Below are 13,494 nucleotides of genomic sequence, written 5' to 3' on the forward strand. Positions count from 1 at the left end.
TTACAAATCAGGCTTTATTGCAGAGCAATAAGCAAGCTAATTACCTGAATGATTTGTTGGGGAAGTCATTAATAAACCTTTAAGCTAAAAACAAAACAAAATCAATGACCATGCAGGGATTATTCATGATGCAGCTTGGAAAATATTGTCCCCATTGCCTGTTTGTTAAAGGAAGTTCAAGGCTGGAGCCTTTAAAGAGACTTTTAAGACTTTTAATTTGATGCCCTAAAACTAAGCTGTGCATGCTTTTGTTAATTCCAGGCTCAGGCCAGAAGTTGCAGTGAACTGTGAGGTCTCCCCCAGGGGTTCTCACAACAAAATTTTTGGTGGCCTCAGAGTGCCGCCACCAACTCTTGCTGATGGCCACTCTGACAATTTTTCCTAAAATACTTAATTAACTTTAGAAAAAACAAATAAATATGCACATATTGTGACAAAGTTCCTCCTCTACCTTGGTGGGTCCTGTGTTTATTGGCAGATTTGCACACCTCAGTGATCTTCCCCTCTGGTGGAACCCAGTCTGGGTCAACTCCTCCTGTGTCTGATCAGGAGTTGGGAGGAACCCAGGCCCATCCTCTACTCTGGGTTCCAGCCCAGGGCCCTGTAGATTGCAGCTGTCTAGAATGTCTCCTGTAACAGCTGCATGACAGCTACAACTCCCTGGGCTACTTCCCCATAGCTTCCTCCAAACACCTTCTTTATCCTCACCACAGAACCTTCCTCCTGGTATCTGATAACGCTTGTACTCCTTAGTCCTCCAGCAGCATACCCTCTCACTCTCAGGTCCTTGCACCTCTTGCTCCCAACTCCTCACACATCCACCACAAACTGAAGTGAGCTCCTTTTTAAGCCCAGGTGCCCTGATTAGCCTGCCCTGATTGACTGCAGGTGTTCTAATCAGCCTGTCTGCTTTAATTGGTTCTAGCAGGTTCCTGATTACTCTAGTGCAGCCCCTGCTCTGGTCACTCAGGGAACAGAAAACTACTCATCCAGTAACCAGTATATTTGCCCTCTACCAGACTCCTGTACCCCACTGCTTTGGATCTGTCACAATACATTCCCATAGAATATTTAATGTCACTGAATCAGCGTTTTCCCATGGAAAATTTTCAACTAGCTCTTCTTACTAGCAGTTGATTGCGGGGCACTTCCAAAAGAAAAGAACTCTTAACTGGTCTGGGTCTGTCACAATATACATGTCCAAATCATTGTAACTGATTTGTGTAGGGTTGCTTTTTGCAGACTCAATAATAAAAATAATGTACAGTTGTCTCTATTCTTTACTAGACCTTAAAAGAATAGAAACACAAATAAGGTGCTTTGAATGTTCTTGTCTTTTTTCTTTTTGTTTCTTTATATATATAGTCTGCTGTGTGTGTATATATATATGCGTGTGTGTGTGTGTGCTGTGAAAAGTAATATTTGTATGTTTGTTAATATCATTTTTCACAGCAGACTTACTCAGCCCTGGCAAGCTTGGGACAAATTAAGCCCTGGATGGGGAGGTGGGTACAGAGGCAGTGGGGACCAAGAGTGATGGTGCACTGGGGGAGGCAGCAGGGCCAGAGGTGATGGGGGGTGAGCTCAGGCCAGGGAACAGAGCACAAAGCCCCACACCCAGGGAACAGAGCCTAGGGACAGAACCCAAAGTCTCCTGGCTGGAGCCTGCCACCCACCACTCAGGGCTGAAGCTCAACCCCAGCTCCCCTGGGAAGGTGGGGAACTCATTGGCTGCCTGCTCCTCTGGCTTGTGTCTCCTCAGAGGGGCCCAACCACTGCTGGTGGCTCCTGGGGAGGGGCTGCTGCTCCCCCTCCAAAAAAAATCACTGCCCAGGAAGCTGTGGTTGCAAGAAAATCCCCTGGTGGCTGCACGTGGCCAAGTGGCTGCATTTGAGGTTAAATGAAAGGAGAGATTATTCGAGCCCTGCTTTCTTTTTCTGACTGGAGTCTAGAGGTCTGCATGTTTAATGAGCCAGGATTGACAGCTGCCTACTCTGTCATTTGCCTGTGATCTCCTCTGCCCTAGAGGAAACTCCTGGTGCCACCAACTTGCCAATCAGACCACAGTGCATGGAAATACCATGGGAATGTCTCATGCAGCAATTTCTGTTTAGGGATGGGAATGAGGCTTACTCTGTGTCTCCCTATTCCTGGGAGGAAGAGAGAAACTGCTCTGCCAGAACTGGAGTGATAAGCCATCACTCACGTCTTCAGAGCTCAGAAGCGAGGCTACTAAAGGAAAGAGACACAGAGATAGGGAAAATCAGGCTGCAGAGCACCAAGACAGTGCTTAGTCCAGCAGCACAACTCTCCAGCAAGCTGCAGCTGCTCAGGAACTCTCCTTCGCCTGACAAGGTGATTTGTTTTTCCCCAGGGGGCAGTGGCAGGAGGTGCTGTTTCAATCCCAGAGCGCACGCTGCGTCCCTGGAGCAGACGGCAGGGCGCTTGTAGTTTGGTTCGCTGGCTGCGCGGAGCGCACAGTTTGGCAGCATGGAGTGAAGAGCGAGCTGAGCAGCCAGGAGAGAAGACAGATGCGAGCAGCAGCACCATGGACAGGGCTGGGACACGGAGCCATTCCAGAGGTCAGCACCATGGAGAGCGCATCGGTTCTGCGTTAGGCAGCGGGATACAGCCCTGAGCGCGCGGGGTGCCTGGATTCAGCACCAAGGACAAGGCTCGGGCGTTCTCGAGAGCTCCGCACACTGAGCTCCCACCAGGGACCCGCACCATGGAGAGGAGACTGAACGTGACCCCAGAGGCGCTCAACAGGCTCCTGGAGAAGCACAACATGACCAGGGAAGAGTTCATTGCCGCCTATGGCCTCAAACCTCTCGTGTACATCCCAGAGCTGCCTCCCAGTGCCAAGGTTGTCTTCCTGGTGCTCTACATCATCATCTTCGCACTTGCTCTTCTGGGCAACAGCCTGGTGGTCTACATCATCATCAGGCAGAAAGCCATGAGAACAGCCACCAATATTTTCATCTGCTCCCTGGCTTGCAGTGACCTGCTGGTCACTTTCTTCTGCATCCCTTTCACTCTCCTGCAGAACGTCTCCTCCGAATGGCTAGGTGGTAAGTCTGTCCAAGTGGGCTCACCCCTCCCCCCCTACCCCTTGCTTCTTTCCCCAAGGCTTGAGACCTGCCACGGTTGTCTACTTTCCATTAACCAATCGCCCCTTCCCCTGCCTTATAGCCAAGTTGTAGACCATGCCCATACTTTGCTGTTTCAAAACCAGATGTTCCTTCTCTTTAGCTGAGTAAGCGGAAACATTTGAAAAGCTGTTGGAATAATTCAGTTCCTTCCACACTTAACAAATCATTCCATCAGCCGCTGGGTGTGGGAGGGAGTTGTACTCCGGTAATTGCTTTTGCAAACTCTGTCACAACTCTGTCATGTTGCAAATGGCTCAACAAATTGTTGATAGTTCTGGTTTTTAAAAGAAATTGGGGTCACATGCAGAAAAATGAACTCACATAACCTTTTAAAAAATAAAAATGCAATAAACTCGCACCAGATGGTTTTGTGTTTTGCAAACAATTTGCAGTCACCACCTCTTTATTTTCTGTTAACTTTGTCAGCTTGTATTGTTTTCCGAGTCTCTCTTTGTAGTTACAATTAAGGACCTGTCACTTAGACCGGGAAAACATATTCTTGGGTCACAAATGAGTTATGAGTGTCCCTTTATGCAGGGTATGAAAGGTTATGCTAGTATACACATTTTATAATTTAAATTTGCATGTATATGGCTATGGTGTTATATTATTATTTATTTGTATTACCAGAGTGCCTATGAGCCCTACTCATATATTAAGACCTCTTTGTGTTATATGCTTTCTAGTTATACAAAAGAAAATGTGGCATGCTCTGACATTCAGCGGGGAGGAGTAAATAATCACCAGGACACTAGTCAAATGGTGATCAATACCCACTGAAATCAAGCTATGCACATAAGGTATGACAAGAATATGATAACTGAATCAGTACATCAAGATACATCACACGGGGATCTTCACAAATGGGCCTAGAAGTGAAGTTTTCATTAGGCAAGACTAGAGTGAGTTCAGTCGCATTTCTATTGGTTTTAAGTGGCATGCCCTCAAGCGGTAACATTTTCTAGTTGCTGCTTACTGTCAAAAAATATTTCCCTTTGAAAGCATGAGGGAAAACCAGGGAAAATGTGGCCAATCTGATTGTTAAAATCTGAATGCCCCACTGGTTGGACAGAGGGGCAAAATCTTAGTCATAAAATTAAATAGATATGTAACTGACTAATCACTACAGGATCAACTAGGAGGATGTCATCACTAAAACCAAACTCCAGTGCATCCTCTTAGATTCACAGGCCTGTTCTACGCTACAAAGTTAGGTCGACATATGCCGTGTTAGGTCAAGTTAATAATGTGTCTACACTACCGAGTCCCTTCCACGAACCTAAAGGTTTTGTAAAGTCAACTTCTGTACTCCACCTCCACAAGAGGCATAGTGCTTTAGTCAACATCCATGCATCAACATGGGGATAGTGTAGACACTGTGCTAGGTTATTCAAAGGAATTGGCTTCCAGGAGGTGTCCCACAGTGCTCTGCTGTGACCGCTCTGGAGAGCGCTTTCAACTCCACTGCACTTCTGCCAGGTACACAGGAAACAGCCACCCACTGTTAAAGCCCTAGGAACTTTTGAATTTTCATTTCCTGTTTGATTGGCATGGAGAGCTCATCAGCACAGCTGACCATGGATGCTCAAGGCCGCAAATGTGCTCCAGCATGGAGCACACAGGAGGTGGTGGATCTTATTGCTGTGCGGGGAGAAGAGTCTGTGCAGGAAGAGCTCCAAATCAACGGAAGAAATGCTAATATCTATGCCAAAATTGCATGGGAGAGAAGCACTACACCAGGGACACACAGCAGGGCCGCGTGGAAATAAAGGAGCTTTGGCAAGCGTACCAGAAGACAAGGGAGGTGAATAGTCACTCTGGTTCTGAGCCACAGACACGCCACTTCTATGAGGAGCTGTATGCAATTCTAGGTGGCAACCCCCCACTACCCCAAAACGCTCTGTGGATACCTCCCAGGAGCCCTGGGTGACCTTGGGCAACAACAAGGAGGACATTGTTGACAAAGAAGAGGAGGAGGAGGAGAATGTGCAGCAGGCAAGTGGAGAATCCATGCTCCTCAAAAGCCAAGAACTTTTTTTAAACTCTGGAGCCCATCCCCTCACAAAACCAGTTGGTGGCGGAGCATGACTCTGGGGAAGGCACCTCTGGTGAGTACACATTTCCAATCAAACTGTAGGGATTACATGCTATTATTTTAAATATTGAATCTGACTTTTAAAATTGGGATAGTGGTTATTGGTAGCCATTCTGGCTATGCAGAAGGTGCACTCCAAAAAAGATTATTTATGTGCCCGGAGATGGCCTGGGAATCTTCCATAGAGATCTCTAGGAAGCTTTCACGGAGGTACTCTGCAATCCTTTGCAGAAGGTTTCTGAGAAGGGCTGCCTTATTTTATCCACCACAATAGGACACTTTCCTGCGCCACTCCAGTATTAACTCTTCTGGCATCATTGTGGCACACAGCATTGCAGCATAAGGACCAAGTCTGTACCCAGACGCTTGTAGCATCTGCTCCCTTTCCACCTCTGTTACCCTCAGGAGAGTGATATCACATATGGTGAAGTTTTCAATGCTAGCCCTTAAACCACAAGCAATTTGATAAGTAAGCCACCCTGTTTGGTGAATTCTGGGTCACACAACCACTTTCCTGAGCGTGCTCCGGTTGTGGTTGGAAGGAATCACTGCATATTGCAGCCGGCATTTAAAGAAGTGGTAGGGGGGTGACACTTCCTGTTCGTCTCCCTTCCACCCCGACCCGGTGCTGCTTTTGTAACAATGAAACTATTTGCGGGCCTTTATGCTGGTGCCCATCTTTAAGCACCATCCAGGTTGCTATGGGAAAGGGGGTTGTGCTGAGGTTGGAACCATTGATCCCAAGGATTTCTTAATAAAAGATGCAGCACAAGACCTCTCCTCCATGCCTCATGGCCTTACCATGGCTGGAGCAGCAAACTGACTCTTGCAGTAGTCAGCAGTTCTGCTTATGTTGTGGCTTGCAGGGAAGTGCATTGAGGGGTGTTTCTTTTATAAAAAGATTTAACCTTGCACCAGAAACAATGTATGCACTGTCAATGCTACCCTTGTGCTTTGTATTCTTTGCAGCTGAAACCTTGTCCACCAGTGCATCCTCCATGCCGGGACAGAGACTTTCCCAGATTAGAAGGTGGAAGAAGACAACTCAGGAAGACATGTTCAGTGAGTTAATGTGCACCTCCAAGAGTGACAAGACGGAGCTCAGCACATGGAGGATTGCATTGTCTGACAGCCTGCACAATGATCACATGGACAGGAAAGCATGCAGGGAACACAGGTGTGACATGCAGGATGAGATGGTGCAGATTATGAGGGAGCAAACAGACAAGTTGAGGCATCTGGTTGAGGTTCAAGAAAGCCAGCTGGTCACTAAAGTCCCACTGCAGCCTATGCTGAACCTGCTTCCCTCATTGACAAGTTCCACATCCTCCTCTCCCAGACATCCTAGGATATGGCAGGGGTGGGGAGGTCTGGTATCCCTTGCACTCAACTCTAGGGGAGGGTACAAGGACCAGAAGGCACCCATTCCAGCACCTTTGATTGTTATTGCAGTGCAGTTGTGAACAAGCTGTCCTGGTTTCTTCCTTTACGTCCCCTGTCCCCCAGTGTTATCAGCCCCTTAGCCCCAGGTTATCTTTGCTGTCTGTCTGTGTTTGTGAGCACAAAAAATAAACGGATTGAGGAGAAAAGGTTCTTTATTCATTCAGCACACAGTGATTAGTGGGGGAGGAGTTTACAGGGGAGGACATGCAATGAAGGGGACAGCTAGGTAAGGAACAACACACATAAGTGTCACATTACTGTGGGTCATGGATGAAACTAGTTTTCAAAGCCTCACAGAAACACAGTGTGCCTCGATGTGCTTTTCTTATTGCCCTGGTGTCTGGCTGCTCAAAACTGGCTGCCAGGCGATCTGCATTAATGCCCATGCCACTGGAAACTTTTCTCCCTTTGTTTCACAAATATTATGGAGCACACATCAACGACAATGGGGATGTTGCTTTCACTGAGGTCTAACATAGTCAGCAAACTACACCACCGGGCTCTTAAACATCCAAAAGCACATTCCACCACTATTCTGCACTAGCTCAGCCTATGGTTACTGCTGTCCAGGCTGCCTGGGTATGGCTTCATGAGCCACGGGAGCAAGGGGTAAGCTAAGTCTCCCAGGATCATGATTGGTGTTTCAACATCACTCATGGTTATTTTGAGGTCTGGAAAGAAAGTTCCTGCTTGCAGCTTTCTGAACAGACTGGAGTTCCTAAAGATGTGTGCGTCATGCATCTTTCCAGACCATCCTACGTTGATGTCAGTGAAACGGCCCCTGTGATCCACCAGTGCTTGCAACACCATTGAGGAGTACCCCTTTCGGTTTATGTACTCTTTGGCAAAGTGGTCTGGTGCCAAGATAGGGATATGCATTCCGACTATCGCCGCACCACAGTTAAGAAACCCCATCACGGCAAAATCATTCACTATGTCCTGCACTTTGTCCAGAGTCGCTACCCCACAGTAGATTTATCCACTCCAAATTGATTCTTCAATGACCGGTAGCAGTCTGGCATTACAAGCTTCCACAGAGCTATTGCCATTTGCTTCTCAGCTGTCACAGCAGCTCTCATTTTAGTATTGCTGCGCTTCAGGGCTGGGGAAAGCTCTTTGCACAGTTCCATGAAAGTGGCCTTGTGCATTTGAAAGTTCTGCAGCCACTGCTCATCATCCCATAGCTGCATAACTAGGTGGTCCCAACAGTCAGTGCTTGTTTCCAGGCCCAGAAGTGGTGCTCCACCATGTTAAGGTGATGTGTGACTGTTGCCAGCATCTGCAAATTGCTCTGCTCCATGGCTTCCAGCAGGGCTGCTTGCATGGCATCACTTTATTCTGCATGGTGGCTCCTGCTTCGGCTGAGTAAATACTGCAGGATAAGGCATGAGGTGTTTGTAATGCTCACAACAACAGTGTACAGCTGAGCAGGGTCCATGCTTGCTGTGCTATGGCGTCTGCATGGGTAACCCAGGCTTAGGAAAAAAGGCGTGGTCTGTTTGCCTTTGAGTTTAGGGAGGGAGGGAGGTAAGTGCATCATCGGAGGCTAATGCCATGTTCCCATAACCACCCGCACAAATGTTTTGGTCCCATGCGGCAGTGCACGCCCAACCCAACATTCTATTTGGCTACGTGCACGCTGGATTAGCTACCCACAGTGCAGCACTTCGTGAGTCGATCCAAGCCCTGCTAGTGAAGGTGTGCTCTGCCAACACAATGAGCATAGTGGGGACATGCAAAATTGACTTGCTTAAATCGGAGGCTCAGTGTCGACTTAAATAAAATGGACCTAATTTTGTAGTGCAGACATACCCATATATTCCATTGTGATCATCTAGTTTAACCCTCCTGTATAGCACAAAAGATAGAAATTCCCTAAAAATAATTCCTAGAGCATATTTTTTAGGTTATAAATGTGATCAAGTCATGATCATTTGTACCTAAATTACTGTTAATTTTTGGTTCTATAATCAGTTCCTCTTTATTTGTTAAGAGAAGGTGTGACAGGTTGGATTACAGAAACCACCATGGGAGCTGCCACTTGATGTGCCAAGACAACTTTTACCCCTGCTTTCCCTGCCAGCTCAGGACTCCAGCACCTTGTCTTGCTGAGCCAGACACTCCCGTCTGCTCCAACAAAGACCCAGGGTCTGAATTACTTGCCCCAAAGCTGCAGGTTTACCAGGAAGCAGCTAACAGAAGTGTTCCTGTCTTTAACACTCAGATGCCCAACTCCCGATGGGGTCTAAACCCAAATAAATCCTTTTTACCCTGTACAAAGCTTATACAGGGTAAACTCATAAATTGTTCGCCCTCTATAACACTAATAGAGAGAGAGGCACAGTTGTTTGCTCCCCCAGGTGTTAATGAAACCAGGGGGGTTCTGTGATCTAACCTGTCACACAAGGTCTAATAAAGAGTTTCCACATGCTAGCTGCACAACTTTTTGAGTTAAGAAATGGTTATCTATTAGTATGGTAACACCCATTTTTTCATGTCCTCTGTGTATATATATCTTCCTACTGTATTTTGCACTACATACATCCAATGAAGTGGGTTTAGCCCATGAAAGCTTATGCTCAAATAAATTTGTTAGTCTCTAAGATGCCACAAGTACTACTCATTCTTTTTGCTGATACAGACTAACACGGCTACCACTCTGAAACCTGTAGCAGTGTGTGTTATACATGTACTCTTCTGTATCTGATCCACAGAAGATATGGGCTTTTACAGCCCAGAGCTACAGAGCCTGGCTTTTCAGCTACAGCTGTAGAGGCTAGGGCTGGCTGGCTGGCAAACAAGAATTCCATTTTGTGAATAATGCTGAGCTTTTGTTCTTTCATTCTCATTTAGAACAAAAACTGAGACCTTTTGAAAGTGATGGAAAAAATGTGAGAGGGAGAAAGAGACCCCAGCAAGATCAGAATAGCCCCATTCACCTGGGCATTCACCTGGGATGCGGAAGAAACAGGTTTATGTCCTAGCTCTGCCTGATTTGAAGCAGGAACTGGAAGCAGAATGTTGACATCTCCAATGAAAGCCTTAACCACGGGGGTAGAAAGTCAGTCTCTCCTATTGGAACTGTTCCACTTTGTATAAATAATGAAATATTCATTGGGGCAGACCCAGAGACTGATGTTTAGGGCATTCATACAAGATGTAGGAGACCCAAGTTCAAGACCCTGCTCCAAATCAGAAAGAGCACGTATACGGCTAGGGCAAGTCCAAATCAGACAGAGCAGGGACTTGAGTCTGTGTCTCCCCTAACCTGCGTCAATACCTTCACCACTAGGCTATTAGCTATTCTGGGGTCCCTCTCCTTCCCCACAGAAATTCCATCCTGGACGTGAGAAACTTTCATCATGAACATTGGTAGAAAGAGGTACGTTTCCCCCAAATGTTCTTGTTTTGACAAATTGGCATTTTCCAAAGAAAAAAAAAAACACAGTCAAAAAAATCCCAGCCACTCCAGTAGATACTCATGTCCATGCTCCCCGGTTCATCCCCACTTCTGGGGCCAAGATGCCAGTCAACCCTGGGCAGTGTCTTGACACAATGTTCCCCCTTCATCTCTGCTTAATAGTGACAATGTTAATTGCCTTAAAGGGCCTGATGTACACGAGTTTACTTCTGCAACTCCACTGAACATAACTGAGCTATTCCTGATTTACTCCATGCACATGAGGGAGAACTGCGCCCAAAAAACGGCCTGTGTTGCTTATCTTTCCACTCATTTTGTTTCAGGGATGAATCACGGAGAGAAAAACTGTATTTGTTTCTTTGTCTAGGCAGTATGGGAAGTGAGGACACATTTTATGTTTATGCATCGTTCCCTTTCACCTTTCATTTTAAGTAGCTGCCCATGTGAGTAACTCACTACATCTTTTTATTCTATTCTGGGGCTTGATTCATTCACCAGAGTGATGAATGGATAATTCTGATCTGGTGACAAGGCAGGCTACAATTAGTCTCAGATTCCTGTCCTAGAGTTGCATAGACCTCTATGACTAATTGACATTGCTTGTTTGCCAGATCTTCCACTATTTCTAGCAGTTTCAACATGGTCAGGATTTTTGGTTTCTCTCTGGGCTTCTTTCTGATCCATGTAATTATTTGGTGTTACTGCTGTTTTATTTTGCTGAAAATAATGTTCCCTCAATATTTCCTTTGGATAAGCCTCCAGGGCTTTTCAGCATTGCAGGTACGGTAACAGACTGGTACCACTTTTCTAGATGGCTATATTCTATTTTTATATTTTCTTTTAATTCCAGATTAAAGACAGATAATTAAGAAAAGTCCAAGATGGTTTGTGGATTTAAGTTAATGGGAATATTTACATGAGTGAGACAACAGAATTTGGCTGCTGATCAACAAGGACAGGGAATCCTCACATGTAGGTCCTTATCATAGTCCTGAATTCAGCAGCGCATCATTCAGCAAAGAGCATAAGCACATTTTGAACCTTTAGCTTAACTGACTTCAGTGGGACTTAAGACACATGCTTATACTTAAGACACACGCGTTAGTGCTTTGCTGAATGGGGTGGACTTAAGCCCATAAACGTTTTGCTGAATTGCGCCATGTTTAGGGCAGCGTCCATTGAAGTCGTCCCCTAAAGCACCTCAGCCCCTGGTTGACAGGGTAAAGCAGAAGCTGTCCACTCGCACTTTTACAAAATGCTCCTCTAACCCCAGGCACTTGATGCACGTTTAACATGGCTCTCTGCCATTGCTGCCTTCTTATTGTGTAATGGCGCTTTCTGGAAAGGAAAATGATTAATCTCCATGACATGGTCCCCTGCTTCCATTTCCCTCTATTGAAATAATTATGAACTCCCACTTAGGCCACCCTGTGTACTTGCCTGCCCACCTCAGTACACTTCATCTCTACGCTGCAGTCGGAGGAGTGAATGGCAGCCCATGTCGATGACCCAGCCCAGCTCTACTCTGGCTAGCTCACTAACAATAGAAGTGAAGATGCCACACCCTGGCTGAATAATCCCACCTGGGCCTCCACGTATGTACTCACTTGTGCAGCCTGCATTGATGCCTGCACTTCCGCATCCTCACTTCTATTTTTAGCAAGCTAGCACAGGGACTTCTACACGACCTGCCATTCGACCCCTGGTTACAGCGTAAGCATAATACCCGGACTGAGAGCCTCACTTTCTCACTGGAGTTATATCAAAAACCCCTGGGTGAAATTCAACCCCATATAGAAATCTATGCACCACGCAAGTCCTTATGATGGCATTCTGCACGGGAGTGAATTCCACATTCTCAGTATCATCTCAATAATGCTTTCATTCTCTGGTGTTTCCCGAAGTCCCATCCATCAGCTTTAAATGGTTTCTCCTCTTCTCCTCAGTCTTCTGCAAAACGTTTTCTTCATGTTGATCTTAAGCTGGAATGACCTGTGCCAAGGTTTCCCGCTGCAGAGGAAAGACTCAGCTGTTTTCTCTCACTTTTAACATCTTTGATCAATGGTGCGGTAGTTCCAGCTGTAATAGTGCTCAGTGCTATGATCTGTTCTTTAGCAACTGGCAAAACAGTTTCTCTTGTTTTCATTATCGGTTCTTTCATCCCTTAAGGCACATAGAAAATCACAGAATTCTTTATGTTTTAATCAGGGCTTTGTAGCCTTCTCTACAAAAGGTATATGGGCAAGATCCCCAGCTAGGGTAAATCAGTATACTCCAATGAAATCAACAGTATAATGCCAGTTTACCCCAGAGAAATATCTGGTGTGTATGTGTAGCTAGGCATTTTATTTATATATATACACACAAATACACACACACACTTTTCATATTAATCCAGGGGTGGGAAAAAATGGAGATAACCCAACATCAGGAGAACATCTTAAACCATCCATTGTATCCCACATGCTGCTTGCTCATCCTCCAGTCCAGAAAGGCCCCAAACACAACTGAACCACTGGGGCTCTGCTGCATCCTGGAGCAGGATGCTAGGAATCCGTGCTCTGAGTTTCTGTACTCCCTATGCAGTATGAGGGATTGCTCCTTGAGAGGCTCCTTTAATGGACATGCTGGACTGGAGGTTCTCCTGCCATTGGGGTTCTCTGCTCTTGTTCTCCAATGGAGGGGGCTCTAGGCTGCAGAGAGCTCCCCTTCTCCAAATTTGAGGCTGGAAAGTCTGCAGGCTGTACTTGTTTTCTTGTATAATACGTTTCAAATCAGGTTTTTTTCTCCCTATTGCTCTGAGTGCATTATCAGAAAGTAGCTTCCAGCCAATTTGCTCTCTGTTTATTACTAAATGAGGTGATGCATCTCATATGTGGAAACACAGCTCTCTCCTGTTTAATCATGCAGACCATGTGCATTTGTAGGGTGGTAAATGAGTCTCGGGAGCTGGTGTTTCATCTGAATCATCACAAGTACTGCTCTAAATGAGCAAATCCTGGAAATCTTCTCTAGTCCTTATATCTAAGAAGAATGACTGAGGATCAGTTATATTTCCCACAACCAGGAACTCTTATTCTAGTGCCATCTGTGGATTGTGGAATGCGGGGCTGTTCCATCCCATAATTTATCTAGTCTGACTTTCAATTACTCAAGTGTTGGGGTATCTAGCACTTGAGAAGAGGAAAGGTAGGTAAGGCACAGTACTAGGAGTTCTGTTATTTCCCTAATCACAGACTTCCTGGGCCTGATCCACTTACCCTGCACTTTTGGAGATCATTCGCACCAGTGCAAAGTAACACACTAGCAAACCAGACTGGCAGCATTTTAACTGCACAAGGCACAGGGAAATGGTGAAACATGCCCCTTGTGAGGCCAAGTCA

General features: G+C 46.0%; 1 protein-coding gene across 2 annotated transcripts in view; it reads left to right on the forward strand.

Annotated features, from left to right (window-relative positions):
* The first annotated feature begins 2,228 nt into the window (after positions 1-2,228).
* The window catches only part of LOC127044875 (pyroglutamylated RF-amide peptide receptor-like), a 111,117-nt gene continuing 99,851 nt past the window's right edge, over positions 2,229-13,494 (forward strand). For both annotated transcript variants that reach the window (XM_050940118.1, XM_050940119.1), the window contains exon 1: positions 2,229-3,071. In XM_050940118.1, the coding sequence (XP_050796075.1) occupies positions 2,729-3,071 (343 nt within the window). In that variant the 5' untranslated portion in view covers positions 2,229-2,728. The remainder of the gene's footprint in view (positions 3,072-13,494) is intronic.

This window comes from Gopherus flavomarginatus, chromosome 2 (genome assembly GCF_025201925.1).
Source record: "Gopherus flavomarginatus isolate rGopFla2 chromosome 2, rGopFla2.mat.asm, whole genome shotgun sequence".
NCBI classification, from domain to species: Eukaryota; Metazoa; Chordata; order Testudines; family Testudinidae; genus Gopherus; species Gopherus flavomarginatus.